Raw genomic sequence first — 20,050 nt, forward strand, 5'->3', positions numbered from 1 at the left:
GACCTCGTGATCCGCCCGTCTTGGCCTCCCAAAGTGCTGGGATTACAAGCGTGAGCCACTGCGCCCGGCCGAAATCAACTCTTCTTAATCTTCTCTGAATATCTCACTAACTTATATGCACTAAGAAAACACAAAAATTCCAAGATACCGACAACAAAATTAGAAACCAGAACAAAGAACAGCTGCTAGACTTAAAATAGACAACCAAAACTTTGAGTTAAATATAGGACCCTAACCCTAAACATTTCAAATCTCTGCTTGTTAATAAAGATTGGATTTTTTCCAAATATTTTCACTTAGGATTTTCAAGTTTAATACGTTAGCGTCTTCAACAGTGTCTCGATTACATCTAGCTACTTTCCTTTTACTCATGTATTGATTTTGCTAAATGTCTATAAGGTACATTCTATAAGGTACATGCATATACTGACCACAGCCTTAGGTTATGCATTCCCATTGTGGAAGCAATTACAGTTGAAGTGGATTGACTATACAAAAAGAAACCCAGCTTTTCTGTTGAAATGTTTCAAGGAATTATTTCTGCTAAAAACAAAACAACAACAACAAATTCTGACTAAACACTCACCTTCCTATTTTCCAGAGCTCAAAAGAAAACAACTTCTGTTTCCTTGACAATAGGATCATCATCTCCAAAGACAGGGGTGACCACAGCTGTGATTCAACCATTATCTGTCCCTGTGCAACAGGTAAGTGTGCCTTGAGCCAGAGGCCATAAGGGGTCGAACTCATCAGCAAACTTGTGGATTTTAAGAATATGACTTTGATTCTAACTAGTATACTCCCTTGAAATATTTTCTAAGTGGACACAAAATTCGGAGCAAAGAAAATTGTAGGTAATGTTTCTCCTTTCAGTTGACTAAAAATAACCTTTATCCAAAGCCACACTGCCAATCAGTCAACATCTGCCATTTCCATTGGGAACTTCTTTCTCTAACAGCTAATAATCTGACAAAATGGTGTCTGTTTTAGCTGTAACTATTTGATTATTCCCTCACATGTGTATGCTCTTTCATATAGCCAAATTTATTCGCTCATTACAAATTAAAAGACAAGTCTGCATACCAACAAAAAGCTTTCCCACTCCTAAAAGCTAAACAAATAAGAAAAAACAACTCAAATCCCTTGACTTCACCATGCTTTTTGATCTTGCTTTTATTTTATTGTAAGACTGCTATAGCCATGAAAGAACATATAAACTACTGGAAAGTAACTGTAACGAGTTTACTTTGCAAACACAAACAATATGAACTTTAAGAAAAAAAAGTAAAAAACCATTACATCTGGATGTCTCTAAATCATGATTTAATGAATATGTTCAAAGACAACACTCACAGAAAGGTTTTCCCCCACAGTCTTGAAATGTAAACTCATGCTAAGTGACGAGTATGTCTTACAAGTATCACCATGTCCTCCCTCAGCCTTTATTACCTATTGAATGCTCAGCGGTGTTTTAGTCACTATAGAGGCCAATATGTACTATTAATATGTGGAAAATACGAACAGTAGAGAGAAGACATTTGGGTCCATAAACTTGAATCAACCAGTATCAGCTACTCAGAGATGGCATATATAGTATATATTTCCTTTAAACCCCTTAACCAGAGTGGCATTTATAGAAATATTTGATTAAATCAGTGGGCATTTTTTTGGTATTTGATGTTTAAATATTGATAAATATTCATTGAGTGCTTGGTACTGTGCTAGGCATTTCATGGCAGGAAAAAAAATGTCACCCACTCCATTCCCAAATGGGGTGAATGTGACAGAATATATTTAGAAGTAAGACAGAAGCCTAGGAAATAGAATGATACACACACATCTAGATACGTAAATACCATAGTAATGTAAAGAGTGCATTTTTAAATGGATTAAATTCTACAATGACATGGAATGGAAGGTAATTTTCCCCATGTTTATAGTTGGGAGAATGAAGCGCCCAGAGAAACTCCATCACTTTATTATTGCAGGCAATGTGACATCAGGTAATGCTCTGGAACCAGACTGCCTGGGTTTGAATCCCAGTTCTATCACTTCCTAACGGAGGGACCTTAAGCAAATAATGTAACCCTTCAAGCCTAGTTTCTTCATCTGTAAAATGAAGATGATAACACCATGTATCTCATAAGTTTGTCCTGAAGATCCAGTGAGTTAATCTTCATTTGACACTTGGAACAGTCCCTGGCATAGAGTAAATATTAATACTATAAGGGTGTTCACATATTCTTGGGACATAAAAAGACAGTGAAAAGGGAAACTCAGACCTCTTGAATCGCAGGCCAGTAAAGTTTTCCAGGGGTAATGAGTAAGCTCCATTACCATCCTAGCATCTCTACAGCTCTGCCAAAATTCTTCGTGATGTCCCATGGCATATTTAGACACACGATACAAGATCCCCATCATCTTGGGTTAAGAAGCTAACAACCACTTACATAAGTGAATAAATCCAGATCATTTAAAAATAAGTGATAGTATACAAAGAAATATTTTCCATTCACTACTCTGAAATCCTTATATTTCTCCAGAGATGAATGTCATCCAATAGGTATTTTAGCACCTTTGTTTTTTGCACGTCACTAAAAAAAATTTTTCTCTCCTTTCCCATAATCCCTATATCAAAAAAGAGTACAAGTTAAATAAGATAGGTAGATGTTTGATAATTTACCCTCCACTGCTGATAGCCAATGGCTTTTATGCGTTGAATCCAAACTGTATTTAAAAATAAAATACAATGTCTACGAGAACTTTTAAAAAGACCCGTGTGGAAGTCCCACACACAGAAATCCATTTGGTAATAGCATTTAAAAGCTCGTGGATCCCCAAGGACCCAGGGAACTTTTACCTTGAATATCCTTCTGAACAGAGAAGAGTAACAGATGTGAAATGAGGAAGTGGAACAATGTTTGTACTGTAAGAGTAGACGAGCAAAATGATGTATGGCGATACTGTCATTCACTCGTTTCCTTCAAGTGGGCGAGCCCCATAATGAAAGGTTTCTTCAGCCCATCTCTTAGGCAATTTATATATTTAGAATTTGATCCACATGTCTCTGCTTTTGCAGGTTCACAGTCCAACTTCATATCTCTGCCGACCTGATGGAACCACCACTGCCTACTTTCCTCCTGTTTTTACAAAGGTCTGCCATCTGGAAGTCTCATTCTCTGTGTTTGCTTTGGTCCTTAAATTTCATTTACATGTGGCTTTGCATAGCAATCTTTAAAAATTAAAAGGAACAGATTAGTAGGCTGATTACCATGGTTACCTTTGGGACTAAATAGATATTTGTTGAACGACTGCCGTATGACTGTAATCTTGTGATGGGTGCTGAGAGATGTGAGCAGGAACCTGATAGAGCCTAAAATCTAGTGGGAAAGCCAAGACAGAGAGAAAAAAAAAAATTAAACACTGCTGTGTAGGAAATTGCTTGGGAGATCTAGCAAGTTTTACAGAAATTCAGAAAAACTGACTAATTTTCCATTTGTCCTGAGTCCGGAATTTGCATTGCCAGGCTGAATGACATCCATTTCATTGGTCAGCCTCTCAAGTCAGAAATGCTTCCATATAGCATTTCTTCTCTTTCTTTTTCCTTTTTCCTTCCTTTTTTTTAGAGAGAAAATTATAAAACTTTATTAAAAGACATTTTAAAAGGCCCAAATAAATGGAGACATATGCCATGCTTGCAGACTGACAGACTATATAAAGTCATGACTCCCTGATTAATCTGTATTTAATGTAATCTGGCTAAAATTCCAACAGCTTCCTGGGTTTTTTGGTTTTGTTTTGGTTTGGTTTTTTTACTTTAAATTCTGGGATACATGTGCAGAATATGCTGGTTTGTTACATAGGTATACATGTGCCATGGTGGTTTGCTGCACCTATCAACCCGTCATCTAGGTTTTAAGCCCTGCATGCATTCAATATTTGTCCTAATGCTCTCCCTCCCCTTGTCCCCCACCTCCCGACAGGCCCCGGGTGTGTGATGTTCCCCTCCCCCTGTCCATGTGTTCTCATTGTTCAACTCCCACTTATGAGTAAGAACATTCAGTGTTTGGTTTTCTGTTCCTATGTTAGTTTGCTGAGAATGATTGTTTCCAGCTTCATCCATGTCCCTGCAAAGAACATGAAGTCATTCTTTTTTATGCTTGCATAGTATTCCATAGTATATATAAGCCACATTTAAAAATACGGAATGCTTCACGAATTTGCATGTCATCCTTGTGCAGAGGCCATGCTAATCTTCTCTGTATCATCCCAATTTTAGTATATATGAGCTGCCAAAGCAAGCACAGGTTCTTGGTTTTTAATTGTTTGTTTGATATAGAATTTAGCAACCTGATTCAAAAAGTTGTGTGGAGGAAAAAAATGGCTAAGAATAGCCAGGATACAGCTGAGGAAGGAAAATAAGGTAGTGTTAGGAAGGAATGGGATTTGTCCTATAAGATAGCAAGACGTTTTAAAGGTATAGTAATTAGGACAGTATGGTACTGGTACAAGGCTAGAGAAATTGATGTGTAATCGGAGTAGAGCCCACAAAGATACTGAATACCTACAGAAACTTGCAAACCGCTGGAGAAAGAATGAATTCTTCAGCAGAGGTGAAAAAGTATCCAGTTGGACTCCTACCTCATACTTTTCACGACAAACAATTCCTAGTAAACTAAAGACAAATGTGAAAGCAAATCTATAAAGCTTTTGTGAGGCAGTAAAGAAACGCATTTTTGTAATCTCCATATAAGGAGTGATTTTTCTCCCTTCAGCTGGTTTAATCCAAGCTTTATAAAATATCTTTTCATAAGCAGTTATAGTACTTCCAGTTGGGCACAGGCAACAAATGATAACAGGTGGTAACAACTTGGAAACTACCCTCCTAGCTAGACTACTAACAAATAAGTCATGTAAAACCCTGCCTAAAACCATGTCAATCTGACAATCAATGAAGTCTTCCTTTGATGTTTAGAACAGAAAATGTTTACAGAGGGGTGGACACTCCACATTTAGGATGTAGTTTAAGAGTTTTGCACAAGCAGCTTCCCAAGGTCATCACCAGAAAGGGTGTGTTGTCCAATGTATTGGTATCCAAGACACAGTTGATTTGGGGGTGCCAGGGCCCAACATGCCTCTTGGTTTAAACAAAAAGTCCATGCTGGTGGCACGAGGGAAGGAAAAGAGGATGCAAAGTTTTGCTTTCTTTCACTACCGGGCTTTCCTGCATGGGTCTGGCATATGTAGATATTATGGAATTCCTCCTGGGCACCAAGAGGAACTCTCAGATACTAAGTACAAAATCCTGTTTCCTCCCTTGCAATCCAGCCCCCGCAACATAGACTTTCTATTAGTGGTCTTTTCCCCTTCCCCAAAAGAAAACCATGAAGCATTCTTTGTGCTAACAGCACAGCTTTAAAGAGAAGTAAACCAAAACTGTGTTTTTTATGTAGGTTGATTTTTAAGAACTCTCAAACTGTCAATTCACTGGAAGCTCAGAGCCACTGAAAGCTCAGAGCTACTGGAAGCTCAGAGCCACTGGAAGCTCAGAGCCACTTCTCCAGCCTTCCACTTTCTGTGTCTGGACCATGGAACATCTCTCTTCTGCAGGGCTGTTCCCTTCCTTGATGCATCTGCTTTTCCCTTTCTCACTTTGGGCAGCTTCTGTCTCTGATTTGCAGGGTCCTTCTTAGGCTTGGTCTCTGGTTTTGGATGGGTAGGTTTAGAAAATAATCCTGCTGATCTCCTCTGTAACTCAAACTAGCCTTGACTTTGTCACTTACAGCACCTTCATTAGGCTTTCTCTTAGGCATAATGATGACAGTGAATGGCAGGTGGGCTGGCTTTCACAATCCAAGGGTTGCCTCCGTCTGTTTTATCATGCTACTCTGGAAGAGATTCCTAGGTCTCACAGCTGGTCAGAGGCAGAGCCAGTGCTCCTGCCTGCAGGCCACCTGGCAGATTGGTGGACCACAGGACTGTGGGTAGTATGGGCATATATGTGACATTGCTTCCCAAATAGACCCCTCCAAGGAATCACAATGTAAGGTGGCCTTGACGGTATGGCAAGAGGGGTCCTTATATGGATCCTGAAACCCCCAGGGCCCCCAGATCCTACACAAAGTAGATGATCCAGGTTGCCAGGTGCATCCTGTAAAGGTTGACTTTCAGTCTCCTTTGGGGCTCCTCGTTATGTTCCCAAAGGTTCTCCTAATGCCTTACTATGTTTAGCCATGGCTTTTGCCAAGATAAAACTGTTAGCTCCAGGAGGATCCAAATGGCAATCCTGGAATAACCGTGGAGCTTTGACTGCTTAAGTTACTTGGCATCTACCCGTTTTCTACATCTCTGACTTTCCGACACTGAAAAAAAAATGCATAATCTTAGGAATAAATCAAAGTCTCTTTTGGTGCCTCAAAGCTGAAGCATGCAAAATATTTTGGTGCCATTTGTAGTCTATCCTGAACAGCTTCCTGGACAAGCCTAGAGACATTTAATAGGTTAATCTATAGAAGCTGGACCCCATAAGTGACACTTACCCTGTTTTGATCTAATAAATTAGCTATTCTATGGACCCAGTCACAAAGGAAGAAAAATGTGATTTAAAACCGGAGACTTTCTCCATTTAAAAATAAGAAAGAAGAAAGAATGCAATCAGAAATAGTTGATCATCTAGACCTTTTCACTTAAAGACATTCTAGTTAACTACCAAAATGTTTATCAAATGTCTTCTCAGACTTCACATTAGACTTTTATAGTTCTTCTGCCAACGTCATAGGCTTTTAGAATGTCCTCAGGGTTTTAGCACACTTACTGCAGGACATTGGTTACAGAATTGGTTTTTTCCAGGACATCCTTTGTTGTCCCAACAGATAATTTAAACACACACGCATACAAACAAACAAAACAATTCACACTTCCTAATGTGAATTTGTTTGCTTGTGGTCTATATATGGGTAAATTATGTTTGAGTTATTTTGAGAGTCCTACACCCTACTTTTGATCCAATATTCTTTTTTTTTTTTTTTTTTTTTTTTGGAGATGAAGTCTTACTCTGTCACCCAGGCTGAAGTGCAATGGTGTGATCTTGGCTCACTGCAACCTCTGCCTCCTGAGTTCAAGTGACTCTCCTGTTTCAGCCTCCTCAGTAGCTGGGATTACAGGTGCCTGCCACCATGCCCGGCTAATTTTTATTTTTTTAGTAGAGACGGGATTTCGCCATGTTGGTCAGGCTGGTCTCAAACTGCTGACCTTAGGCGATCCACCCACCTTGGCCTCCCAAAGAGCTGGAATTACAGATGTGAGCCACCACACCTGGCCGAGATCCAATATTCTGTAGTCAGAAATATAAATAGTAAGAAAGTTTAAAAGGCCCTATTGCTAGTTAATTCTGGAGAAGGAGGGTAGAGAAGATATATGTGAGGGAAATATTAATGTCCTGATATTTAAGAACAAGTATAAAAGCTTTACTTCTTTGTATCTATAAAGCCAAATTAATTTCTAATCTGTTGGGTTGTAAAGATTTATTGGTCTGGAGTTGGAGTGTGGTGAGGGACAACAAAGGCAGGAGCAAAGAAGGAGGAAATGAAGGTCAATAAGGAAGAAGTGCAGCATGTTTCATTACTTTACTCAGAATCTCAAAATGAGAAAATATAGAAACCCCTTAGCTTAATAAACTCGACATAGGAAACTAGTCAGGCAGAGGTGGTACATGAAAAGGCTGAGGCATGTGAAAACAAATGCATGTCTTTCTTCTCTTCTTGTCTAGTTTTCGTAAGAATCTACTTTTATTTAGAGTGTGGTTGTTTCAAGAAATTCACATTCCACTTGCTTCCTCTTAAATGTAGATGAAGAAAGTTAACATTGGTTACCATCAAATTCCATAAATGCAGAGCGGTCAGTGCAAATTTGCAGACAGGCCAGAAAGCTCTACAGGACTTATGGTAAACTTTACTCATTTTATGACTTGGAGAGGGTGAAAAGCTGATAATCAGTGGGTTCAAAGGTGTTTATCCTTACCTGAGTCAGTGCTAATTATTTTATGATGCAAGTTTTGCATTTTGTGTTTGTATCTGTTTTGTCTAAGGTTTGGAATTTTTATTCTGTGTTGTGAAATTGCCTAAAAATGCACCAAAGTCTGATGGGGTACGTTTTCCTTGAATTTCAGGAACTGCAAAACACAGCCGTGGCAGAAGGCCAGGTGGTGGTTCTGGAGTGCCGGGTCCGTGGGGCACCCCCTCTGCGGGTCCAGTGGTTTCGGCAAGGGAGTGAAATCCAAGACTCTCCAGATTTCCGAATTCTACAGAAAAGTAAGGAGAAGTGCCCATGCCCCCAAATCTGACCATTTTATTCTCTCCAGCTTCAAGAAAACCAAGAAGGGTTAAGTCATTGAGATGAATTGATGTCTATTTTCAAAGAGTGGCAGGATCAGATCATCTTCAGTGTGTTGAAATCCAGTGAATGGAAACTATGACCCCCTTGAAACTCTAATGAAAGTCATATATTCTTTCTTCTTAAAAAATGCATGTATACATTTGTACTCAAATTTGCATGAATAATTTTAGGAGATTTACAAGGCTCCTAGAGCCCATCTATGAACTGCAGTTGGAAAAATTTCTTAGTGTTAGTTGATACAGCAATTTGAGTTTTTATATTTATAGAAATATAAACTGATCTATCACTTTGTATCTTTTGTATGATGGAGTCTGACTGTAACATTTCTTCAGACATGTCCTAGACAAGGTAATGGAAAGGAACAAGTAGGTTTTTTTTAATTAATGGAACCGCATTCTAATACTTTGTTCAAATTATTTTTTTCATGTGGCAAACAGAACCTAGATCTACAGCTGAACCTGGTAAGAATATTTTTAGGGTTTTTTTTTTTTGGTGGTGGGGGAGCGGATAATGTATCTTTTGGGTCTCAATAGTTCTTTGTTTCTATCTTAAAACCATAAGCAGAACAGTGTTTTTGTGGTTCCCTGGAAATGTGAAACCCCGTTAAAAACAGTATCTTCTTTATCATGGAGTCTGTACACTGCATTTTACATCAACATCTTTATTAGTAAAACATTAAGTTCCATTCAGACAAGAAGGTCAAGCTCAGTGACTTCAGGCTTTTTAAAATACAGTCTTTTAGGCTCAGAAAGCAAACTAAGCTGATGATGAAAAAACATCCTCCTAAAATTCCAGTAGAGAAGGACAATCTACTGCCTATTTGTACTGATCAGAACCCACTAACAACCCCAGCTTAGAAATGTGTCTCAAATGAGAGCAGCTCAAATGGACCCCCAGGTGTTTCTCATTTGTGTGCCCTGAGCCATAAACTTTTACTATTCTGCAAGCATGAAGAAAGTCATCTTGCCCCCAGATCACTCTTAATTATCAGGTCGTTTGACCAGATCACAGTGCTATGTGATCCAGGAGCCTCGGGCCCAGCTGTTCCCTGCCTCAGACATGTTGCATATTTATGGTTCCTTGTGGACTGAAACAGTGTTTGTAAAGGAAACAAATTTTTGTCTAGGTACTTCATCGTATGTCCTCCTCGAGACTATTTTCTTTTGTATTTTTCCCATCAGCAGAGTCACAGTTTCACTTATTTCTGAACAAAGGGTAGAAAAACAAGTCATTTTCCTGTTTCTCCTGTTTGTTCCTCTGCTTCAGTGTCAAGCAGATCTTGCCACATGTGTCTTAGGAGCCATGACCTTGCTCTGACTCTTCTTGGGGGAACTGGAAAGTCCTCTTTGGGCCACTGCAGGTCAGATTACTGCAGTCAGTCCCTGAACCTCTCACGTCTGTGTACTGGATCTTTAAAAGCAGAGTTTGACCCTGTTAGGATCCAAAGTTTAAGGGAGGCTGAGTAGCATCCTTAGGGAACAAGTGGAATTGATCTGCTGCCCTCTTGTCATGAATTACAAGCAGAGCAAGTCCCCCCACTTAATGTGTCAATCATCACATCAAACACTGTAGTCACTTTCCAGACTGTGGAAATATAGAACTGCATATTTTGCCTGTGAAATATCTTTGAATAAAACTGCATAATGCTACTTTTCTGATACATGGATTTTCTGAGATTAAATCTGCTGCATGAGTTATTATGGGAATCCTGTAGGGAGTTAGGGCACATCTTGTGCATTTGCTATTTTAAACAACTTTAGATAGATAGGTAGATATAAAAGTAGGAACCAAATACCTTTTATCTACAAGAAATGGCTTATTATGTGAAACAAACCTATAAAGCAATTTATATCTTTTAATGCTTTGTGTATAAATAAGACTAAAATTTGGAGCCAAAAATTGTAAAAATGTTACTGCTGGCATGAGTTAAGACAGCTTTTGACATTGCGTTTTGGATTCGGAGTGAACTCCTGCAACTCTCTTTTCATTGCGTTGTTATACGTTGTCATCATGCACATAGGTGATGATGATTTATCAAATGTAGGTTGGAAAATCACAAACTGTCATCTGCAAAGTCAAAACATTGGTTAGAAACTGTGCAGCTTAGTTTTCGGTATGTGTATATTTGAAAATGAAAAACACTCAGAATATGCTGGCTAAGGAAGAATAAATTTGGATGAAGAGGGAGGAAGGAAACATCTTCCCCGCACCCTGCGTCTTCATCACTTATCCTACATATACTCCTGTTTCAGATCTCCCCCGCGCCCTGCGTCCTCATGGCTTACCACCTTACATACACTCCTTCTGTTTCAGTTACGGTTTGTTGCTTTGCTTCTAAAATATGGTTTTGATCGTGAATTGTTTAATAAAATTAGGCCTAAACAGCTTCATGGAATCACGTGACCTCTAGAACGTACTTAAATGCCATTTGCTTTAACGTAGCAAAATCATGCAGAAAAGAGCAAGATATGGAAGGCCTTCCTTTTAAATCCCTTGTCCTAGCAATGCAGAAAAATTTTTCCTCTTTGTGTTCACTGAATTTTCTTATTTACGTAGTTAGATTTGAAAGTGTTTAAGAAAACAGACTCCTTCATTCCAACTACAATAATAGCATTTTCTGAAAAATTTCTCCTGGCAGAGAAATATTTCTAGCAAATCTGTCAATACACCAAAAAAAATTATATAGTCAGGAACTGTTAAAAACTAACACAATGAGTTTTCCTGACCTACGATGATTTCTCCACGATTGTTTTTACCATGACACTACGAGACTTTCTTCTTTCCCTTTTACAGCGTTAAAATGCTGTGCTTCAGGAAATCAGCAGTTGGCATGCAGCATTAAATAAAATCCATGATCATGTTTGTTAAACAAAAAAACCCCCTAAACACATGAATGACTACTCAAGTGACCAATTATATGAGTTGTTATGAGTAAGAACTTCAGAACAAGCAAATGTTACAGCATATTTGTGCTTAAACAATGTTTTGTCATGCCTGTCAAAACTAGGTATGATTCTTTTACTAGTTGCCAAGTGTTTTCCTTACATTGACCTTGAAGTTGCTATGTCAGAGGAAAAAACAAAGAATAAATATGACTGTTTACCTTCTTTAAATGACCTGATTGACTGTTATATCTAATGGAACTCTGAGCTATTCAACTATATAGAAGTATGCAGGAACCGGCTTCCCTAAAAACTGTTTTCTTAGCCATTGTTGAGTGGAAGGAAGAAAAACAGACACGACGACAATACATCTGAGGCAAGAGATAAATTTTATAGGACTAGGTCAGTGATATCTTCCAAATGCTAAAACATAAATAGCCTTTGAAATTCAGGAAAACATTTAAGCATTCTGTTTTTATTACTGTCTCTTCCTACCCTCTTCCTTTCCTCTGACAGAGTCACTCTTGCTTGCTCTCTCCCCCTCCTCTCTGTCTCTTTCTCTCCCCTCACCTCCTTCATTCCCTCCCTCTCTTCCTCTTTCTCCATCTTACTCCCTCATTCTTTTTATTTCTTTTTTTTCTCTTCTCTTTACTCTCTTCCTTATTCATGGGCAAGATGTTTTAAAGCTCCAGAAATAAAATTGAGATTCCCTAGTACCTAGATATAGCCCCATTAGGAATTAGATATTTAGATAAAGAAGGAAATAGCAGGTTGTCTCCAAATGCATCTGTGCAACTGAAACAGGTTTTTCTTGTCACTGCTGCGTCGTATCTGTCTGATGTGTTTTACACTCCCCTCTCTGTCTAGACAGAAGTCAGCTTGCATCACAAATCTTTTCAGACTGTTTTGTGAATTAATAGCTAGTCAGCTTACTTAAGACCAACATCCGTTTGTCATAGTACCTTCTCTGGCCTTCTTTGAAATTCTGACTTTGCACTGATAGACTCCTTCAAAGACTAGTCTGGGGGTGGGGGGCACAGAAGACTCATTTGACAGCTGTTAATACCCAGTCTCTTACTCAGCTGTCTGGAAACAGCCACAAACTGTGTTGAGTTACTTCTATAGCACTATCTAATAGCGTGCAAAATTAAAAACACAAAAACGCGTCTTACTGGTTGTGGAGTTATACATATAAAAATATATTGCCTCCTGCTTTCAATTTTAATTTCTGCTAACCAACGTGACCCATGCTAGATCTTGTACAGTAGAGTCTAGGCTTTGATTCTCTGATTCAGAATATAAAGTAAGTTACACTTAGTTAAATGTACTAAGGTGCTGTTGTAGGAGGGCAATGATAGGGATGTTTCTTGAGATCCCAGTAGATTGTATGCTGTAAAAACTTAATGCATGTTCTAGGTTAGGATGGTGGGTTGAACAAAAGTAGGCCATATGAAACATATAGTTCACTAAGAGTGTGAAAAGATACCCTGGGGTGCCACACCATGCTGACAGGGATGCTGTAATATATTTGAAATTTCTTTATGCAAACACATTCAAACTTGACATTTGACAGATATGACACAATGACTGGCTTGAACTAGTTCAGAATTTCAACATTAGATCACCCTCCATTCTTTTCTATGACATAATCCCTTTGTGAAACTGAGTTTTTGATGAGTGTGTGATAAAAAGTAAGTACCTCATGAAAATCCATGTGAAACATGAAATGAGGCTGGTTCATCCAATCTGATTCCAAGAGAGGTGGTACAGTGCCCAGCAGATGCACACAGCCATTAGTAAGAAATAGTGACTATTTAAGAATAAAATAATAGTATTTTTCTTTCAATTTATATGTATTTTTAAACACTAAATTTTTTAGGCATAAATACTTATTAAGTTCTTTGGAAATAACTACGTAACAAACATAACTATTAGTTATGTCTTTTGGCTTAGGAGCACCATTTAAAAAGTATTGAGAAACTTAGAGTCCCATGAACCAAGAAAGTTCGGTTTACTCTCTAGAGGAGGAGTATCCAATCCTTTGACTTCTCTGGGCCACACTGGAAGAAGAATTATCTTGGGTCACACATAAAATACACTGACACTAATGATAGCTTATGAGCTTAAACAAAAAATCTCATAATGTTTTAAGAAAGTTTATGAATTTATGTTGGGCCACATTCAAAGCTGTCCTGGGCCACATGTGGCCCAGAGGTCACGGGTTGGACAAGCTTGCTCTAGAGGGAGAGGGGGAAGACTCAAGACCCATTTGAGTACACACCAAAAAGAAAATTGAGTGGGTTTTGGAATTCTAAATGCCAAATGTGCCTATTTCCAGTCCTCTTCCAGGACTCACATTCCAGCCTGCTGGCCTGTGAACTTTACCTCTCTCCGCAGAGACTGAAGGACTCTTCTCTGGGCAATTTTAACATCCCGAGAGAAAAAATAAATCCAAAGATAATGATTTGGGAGTTTCTCTTATAAAGATGCCACTTAGATTGTGCTATAGGGAAGGCCAAAGTGGATAAGTTCCTCTCTTGTACTCAGAGCTTCATAAACTCCCATCCCTGTCAGAAAAGCAGAGAGAAAAGGCATCTGGAGAAAACCTCTAGCATGAATGATATAGAAAAAAACAAGTGACCTTCCTAAAAGGGAACTTTGAGAAAATGGATTTGCAAGGAGAGGAAAATGTAAAACAAAACAAAACAAACAAAATATCTCTTAAAGGATATAAGGAAATCATTCCACCCAAGAAATAAAAATGAAAAGCTTTCTAGAAAAAAAAAGAGAGAGGGGAGGACACTTGAAAAACAGAGTTCTTGAAATGAAAAGTTCATAGCAGAAATGAAACTTGAGCAAATGTTCCACGAAGTACAACAAAATGACAAAGAAGGGATGTAAGAGAGAAAAGGCAACAAAATTAGAGATGCATAGCTGAATAACTGGGATTCCAGAAGGAGAGAAGAAAGAAGAGGCAAGAGACAGGATTATCAATGAAATAATTTTTTTAAGGTTCCCCAAACTGAAAGTTATCAGTTTCCAGATGGAAAAATCCACTGATTGCACAACATATGGAATAAACCCAGAGCCAGGCACGTCATCATGAAATTCAGAATTTCCAGGACAAGGAGATCATTTTATAAGTGTCCTGGGAGAAAACATCAGGTTATATACAAACTAGCAAGATGCAAATAGCGTAGGCCTTCTCAGCAGTCACACTAGACACAATGAGACAATGAAGCAAGAACTTCAAAACTGTGAAAAAAGTTATCTACAACTTGGAATTCTGCCCCTAGGCAAAACTTCACATGGAAATCTAGCAAAGATATTTTCGGACTTATAAGGTCCCCAAATTTTCCTCTGGAACCCGACAGTGTGCTCCACCACAGCAAGAGAATTAATCCAGAAAGGGCAAGAGGTGGGGTACAGGAAGCAGGAGATCACATCCAAGCAAGAGGCAAAGGGCACCCCCAGGAGGGTGACAGCTGTGCATCAGGAATGAAGGGCAAGTTCAGATTGAAGCCGCGTGTCTCAAGAAACAAATGCAGTGAGGCTTTCATCATTAGGGGGTTCACTGCCTCTGTTCCAGCCCATCATTTATTTGGATGACAGAATGGCAGGGTGGTAAGCCTGACCCAAAAATTTCATCTCTACTTGGGCTGTCCTGCTCTCACCTCCATGGACTGTCACCTGGATCAGCTGGGAACACTCAGTTTACCCCCACAGAAGCGTTCTGCTTTGACTCAGTCCTGACATCTAGAAGTCGGCCATGTTGAGTTTAATTAACCCATCTATGCCTGAGGTTGCAATTTTTTGAATTTTTGCAATCAGACCTTGACGATGACCTTGAGCAGTAGGATATAAATAACTCCCAAATGCTTAGCGTTCCAATAATGGAACACTAGGCATAAATGGGTAAAAAGCAGAAAATACCAGCAATCTCATTGCTGGATATATACCCAAAAGAAAGGAAGTCAGTATATCAAATAGACACCTGCACTCCCACGTTTGTTGCAGCACTATTCACAATAGTTAAGATTTGGAAGCAACCTAAGTATCCATCAACAGATGCATGGCTAAAGGAAATGTGGTACATATACTCGATGGAGTACTATTCAGCCATAAGAAGGAATGATATCCTGTCATTTGCACAACATGGATGGAACTGGAGCTCATTATGATAAGTAAAATAAGGCAGACACAGAAAGACAAACATCACATGTTCTCACTTATTTGTGTGATCTAAAAATCAAAACAGTAGAAGGATGGTTACCAGAGGCTGGGAAGGGTATTGAGGGGCTGTGGGGGGAGGTGCAGATGGTTCATGGGTACAAAAATATAGTTAGAAAGAAAGAATAAGACCGAGTATTTGATAGCACGACAGGGTGACTGTAGTCAATAAGAAATTAATTGTACATTTTAAAATAACTGAAAGAGTGTAATTGGATTGTTTAATTGGAATATAATTGGATTGAATAACTAAAAGGATAAATATTTGAGGGGACAGACACCCCATTCATCATGATGTGATTATTTCATACTGCATGCCCTTATCAAAACATGTCATGTACCCAGTAAATATAAATACTTTCTATGTAACCACAATTTTTTTTAATTTAAAAAAAGAAACAAAATATGGAGATACCATCTCCAGCAACAACTGTATTCCTGCTGGATGCCCACATGAGGCCCCACCAGACTGCCCCACTGAGTGAGCCTTATATTTCCCAGATTCACTCAAGACCTTACCCACTGAGTGCCCCGTGGGGCTTTTGGAAACTTTCAAGGACGTCGAATCTAGTTGATGGCCCAAGATGGTTCTTGGGATCTTTTTCCCAACAGTGACAAGGTTACCTTTTCTTTAGTCAACCAAGATTTGTGCTCACTACTCACTTTTTTTTAAACTAAAGAATGCATTTTTTAAGGATACATATATATATGGTAAATGCATAAAGAAAATCAAAGGAATTATTATCTCAAAGGAGAAGGAAAATTAAATTGGGGAGAGCCTATGAGATACTTCTAAAGCACTGGAAATGTTTTATTTCATAGACTTGAGGATAGATACACGGGTTCATTTCACTGTTATTCCTTAAATGGTACATTTTAAATATCCTTCTTTATATATGATATTAAATACAATTGACAATTGAAAAAATCCTTTGCAAATTTTTTTTTTTTTTTTCTGAGACAGAGTCTTGCTCTGTCACCCAGGCTGCAGTGCAGTGGCATGATCTTCCTCACTGCAACCTCTGCCTTCCAGGTTCAATTGATTCTCTTGCCTTAGCCTCCCAAGTAGCTGGAATTACAGCCATCCACCACCACGCCCGGCTAATCTTTGTATTTTTAGTAGAGATGGGGTTTTGCCATGTTGGCCAGGCTGGTCTCGAACTGCTGACCTCAGGTGATCCACCAGCCTCAGCCTCCCAAAGTGCTAGGATTACAGGCGTGAGCTACTGTGCCCAGCCTCCTGTGCAAATATTGATACACGCATTACATTTACCCACACTAGATTTCATCTTGTTGATTTTAGCTCAGAGTTCTTTTTTTACCAAGGGTGTTAGCCAAACCATGTGGTGTGAAAGGTAAAAGCTGGATTTCTTTTTTAGTGACTTAGGACAAAAAAAAAACATAGTTGTAAAGGAAGCCATTTATGAAAATGTCCCTTTGTTACCCAGGGGACCCAGTAATCTTATCCTTGCTGCCTCATCATTTTATGAGTTTCCACAAATAAAATGGTTTTTATTTGTATTTAACCAAGGTTAAGTAGGTCCAGGAACTTGAATGCAATTCAAGGTTGCCTTCTGGGAGATATTGCTGTAATTTTGTAATTTTTAGGTAACTATAAAGAACAGAATTTGTCACCAGTAAAAACAGTTTCTGATTTAGTAATTTATTAAATGCCCTCAAATCAAAACCTTAGGAAATCCAAACATGGGAAAATTAGATTAAAATGCATCATAATTAAGGTTATTAATAACTTTAAATTTTTCCATTTATACTGGAGACAGTTTTTTTAGTACAGATAAGTAAGTCTCTAACTCCCTTTATGTGACATAAGCAGTCATTTTCTGATTTCCATTCCTTACCAAAATTTATTTTACAGATGTCTTATACATCTTTGTTCAAGTAAGATGCCACCAGATGAAAATTCAGTATTGGCCGGACACGGTGGCTCACGTCTGTAATCCCAGCACTTTGGGAGGCCGAGGTGGGTGGATCACGAGGCCAGGAGATCGAGACCATCCTAACTAACACAGTGAAACCCTGTCTCTACTAAAAATACAAAAAATTAGCAGGGCATGGTGGCGGGCGCCTGTAGTCCCAGCTACTCGGGAGGCTGAGGCAGGAGAATGGTGTGAACTCAGGAGGTGGAGCTTGCAGTGAGCCAAGATCACGCCACTGCACTCCAGCCTGGGCGACAGAGTGAGACTCCATCTCAAAAAAAAAAAAAAGAAAAGAAAAGAAAGAAAATTCAGTATTACAACCTGGCTCATCTCATTTCCTCATAGCTTTCTTCATTTTTACAATGTCAGAACCATACAAGCTATGATTATTCTTTCTCTCAACAAAATGTGAGCCTTTTGTCACTGTTGGATGACATTTTCTTTGAGAAGAAAAGCCGAGGAACCTGTGGGACATTGTATTAAAATTTTATCTAGTTTAAAAAAATTAGCAAAAATCGCTGTGACATTTCAATGCATGAGGATCACTAAAAGAACATCCTAGTGTTTATTTTTTATTTTTCTATTTTTGTTCTTTAATTCTGTAATTTTTCTAAATGTTCCATGTGTCATGAACTATATACAGGCATATACCTTATTTATGCATGGAAGTATTCCTATAAAATCATACACAATGAATTCCACTCAATCAACTTTGAAACACACAAAGGAAGCTTGTAGGAAAATTGGTCTTACTGAGAATTCCTTTAGAAAATAGTCTTTTTACAAAGCAAGTGTTTTTTTTCCTTCATCTAAATTTCATGCATGCATTTATTTAAAAATAATTATAGGGAGCCTACCATGTGTGAGATGCTAAGAATATGGCCCTGAACAAAAATTGTTTCTGCACTCAGAGGTTATATTTCAGGGAACCAGAAACTAACTAATTACACAATAAATTATTTAGCAGGGTGAGGTGGCACATAGTCCCAGCTACTCAGGAGGCTGAGGCAGGAGGATTGCTTGAGCACAGGAGTTCAAGGCTGCAGTGAACTATGATCATGCCACTTCACTCCAGCCTGGGCAACAGCGAAACCCCTGTTTCTAAAAAAAGATTTTAAAAATAAAATAAAACTGCACCAGCTTTATTTGATTTTGTGATTGTCTTGTACTATCTGCTAAAATCTCCCACTAGAGGCCTGGGCAACAGAGCAAGACCCTACCTTTATGAGTCAATAGATAGATAGATATTATTTAATTACAGTTGTGATGATATTATTTATGATAGATATTACTTAATTACAGTTGTGATGTCTCCAAAAAAAGTTTACCATCCTAAAATTGCTTTAAGGTGGTAAAACTGATGAAGTTTAATTAAAAAAAAAGGGATTCTCTGAGAAAGTAATGTTTATGCGGAAACATAAGACTGAGTAGGAGAGTGCTAAGTACTCCAGGAGGAGCCAGGGCTTAGAAACTTATCAGAGCGTGGCTTCTCAAGGAGCTGCCCCAGAGCCCATGTGCCCAGTGCTCAGGAGGCAGTGATGTGCGAAGCACAGAAGGAACCTGACCAGAAGCAGGGACCTAATTATGCAGGGCTTCAGAGACCACGTTAAAATGTTTTATTTCATCCTCAAAGTCATGGAAGGATGGGAGGATGATAAAATTTCATTCTTATTAAGAGAGCCCTCTGATTTAGAAGGGGCAACTGTATATTCACCCTCAGGTTTTCTGAAAAATGTCATGACTAAAAGAATCACAAAGTCATAGAAGCATCAGAAGGAATTCTTTACAAGTCATCAAGATTGTCGCTCTAAAACCACTTTATATTATCCCTACTGAATAAAATTGTATCCTGTTTTTAAATGTAGGTTTCAAGGCACAGAATTATGTCTATGTTTATAGTTGAAGTATCCTCAGGCATTGAACTGGCAAGGACATTTTTCTCAGTGTTCCCAGAACCTCTGTCTTTCCAGGTGTAGATGATTCAAGGTTGAAAGAAGTGCTTTCCAGAGAGCGCTAAGCCCTGGGAAGATAGTCCAGGGTCGTAAGCCCTGGTTTTCTAGGCAGGAAGTGCCCCGGTGTTACTGAAAGCTGAGAAGCCTTCACCACTCACAGCAGCCTCTGCGAAGGGAGAAGGAAAGTGACTTAGCACTGCCTGAAGCCCGCTGCTCCAAACCTCGTAAGAAGGGGCTGTTAAGCATGTCCACATTATAAGCTTATATCCTGTTCCAATGTGTCTTATACCTCAGAGGACATATTGCCCTCCCCTTGTGGAGATGAATAATCCTCATGAATCATTTGGATAATGAGAATAGTTTTTTCAGCATCAGGAAACTCCATTTCCTGACTTAAATCTTTCATTACCTTACTTTACATAAGATTTCTTGTGTCCTGAACTAGGAAAAATGCAGAACAACTAGAGAGGTTTTGTGCTGTAGAAAAAAAGAACATTAGCTGGGTGTGGTGGCTCACGCCTGTAATCCCAGCACTTTGGGAGGCTGAGGCGGGTGGATCACCTGAGGTCAGGAGTTCGAGACCAGCCTGACCAACACAGTGAAACCCTGTCTCTACTAAAAAGACAAAAAAATTAGCTGGGTGTGGTGGTGTGCA

General features: G+C 38.8%; 1 protein-coding gene and 1 non-coding gene across 2 annotated transcripts in view; one reads left to right on the forward strand and one right to left on the reverse strand.

The window, feature by feature from the left end:
- PALLD (palladin, cytoskeletal associated protein) overlaps positions 1 to 20,050 on the forward strand; it is a 439,505-nt gene that overhangs the window by 184,029 nt on the left and 235,426 nt on the right. Inside the window, exons 4-7 of the mRNA XM_032174072.1 lie at positions 602 to 707; positions 3,080 to 3,154; positions 8,168 to 8,309; positions 8,832 to 8,855. Coding sequence (XP_032029963.1) covers positions 602 to 707; positions 3,080 to 3,154; positions 8,168 to 8,309; positions 8,832 to 8,855 — 347 coding nt within the window. The remainder of the gene's footprint in view (positions 1 to 601; positions 708 to 3,079; positions 3,155 to 8,167; positions 8,310 to 8,831; positions 8,856 to 20,050) is intronic.
- On the reverse strand, positions 4,197 to 4,305 carry LOC116466106 (U6 spliceosomal RNA). Its single transcript, XR_004247364.1, has one exon. It is a non-coding gene; the product is annotated as a U6 spliceosomal RNA (small nuclear RNA).

Source organism: Hylobates moloch, unplaced genomic scaffold (assembly GCF_009828535.3).
Source record: "Hylobates moloch isolate HMO894 unplaced genomic scaffold, HMol_V3 SCAFFOLD_3, whole genome shotgun sequence".
NCBI lineage: Eukaryota > Metazoa > Chordata > Mammalia > Primates > Hylobatidae > Hylobates > Hylobates moloch.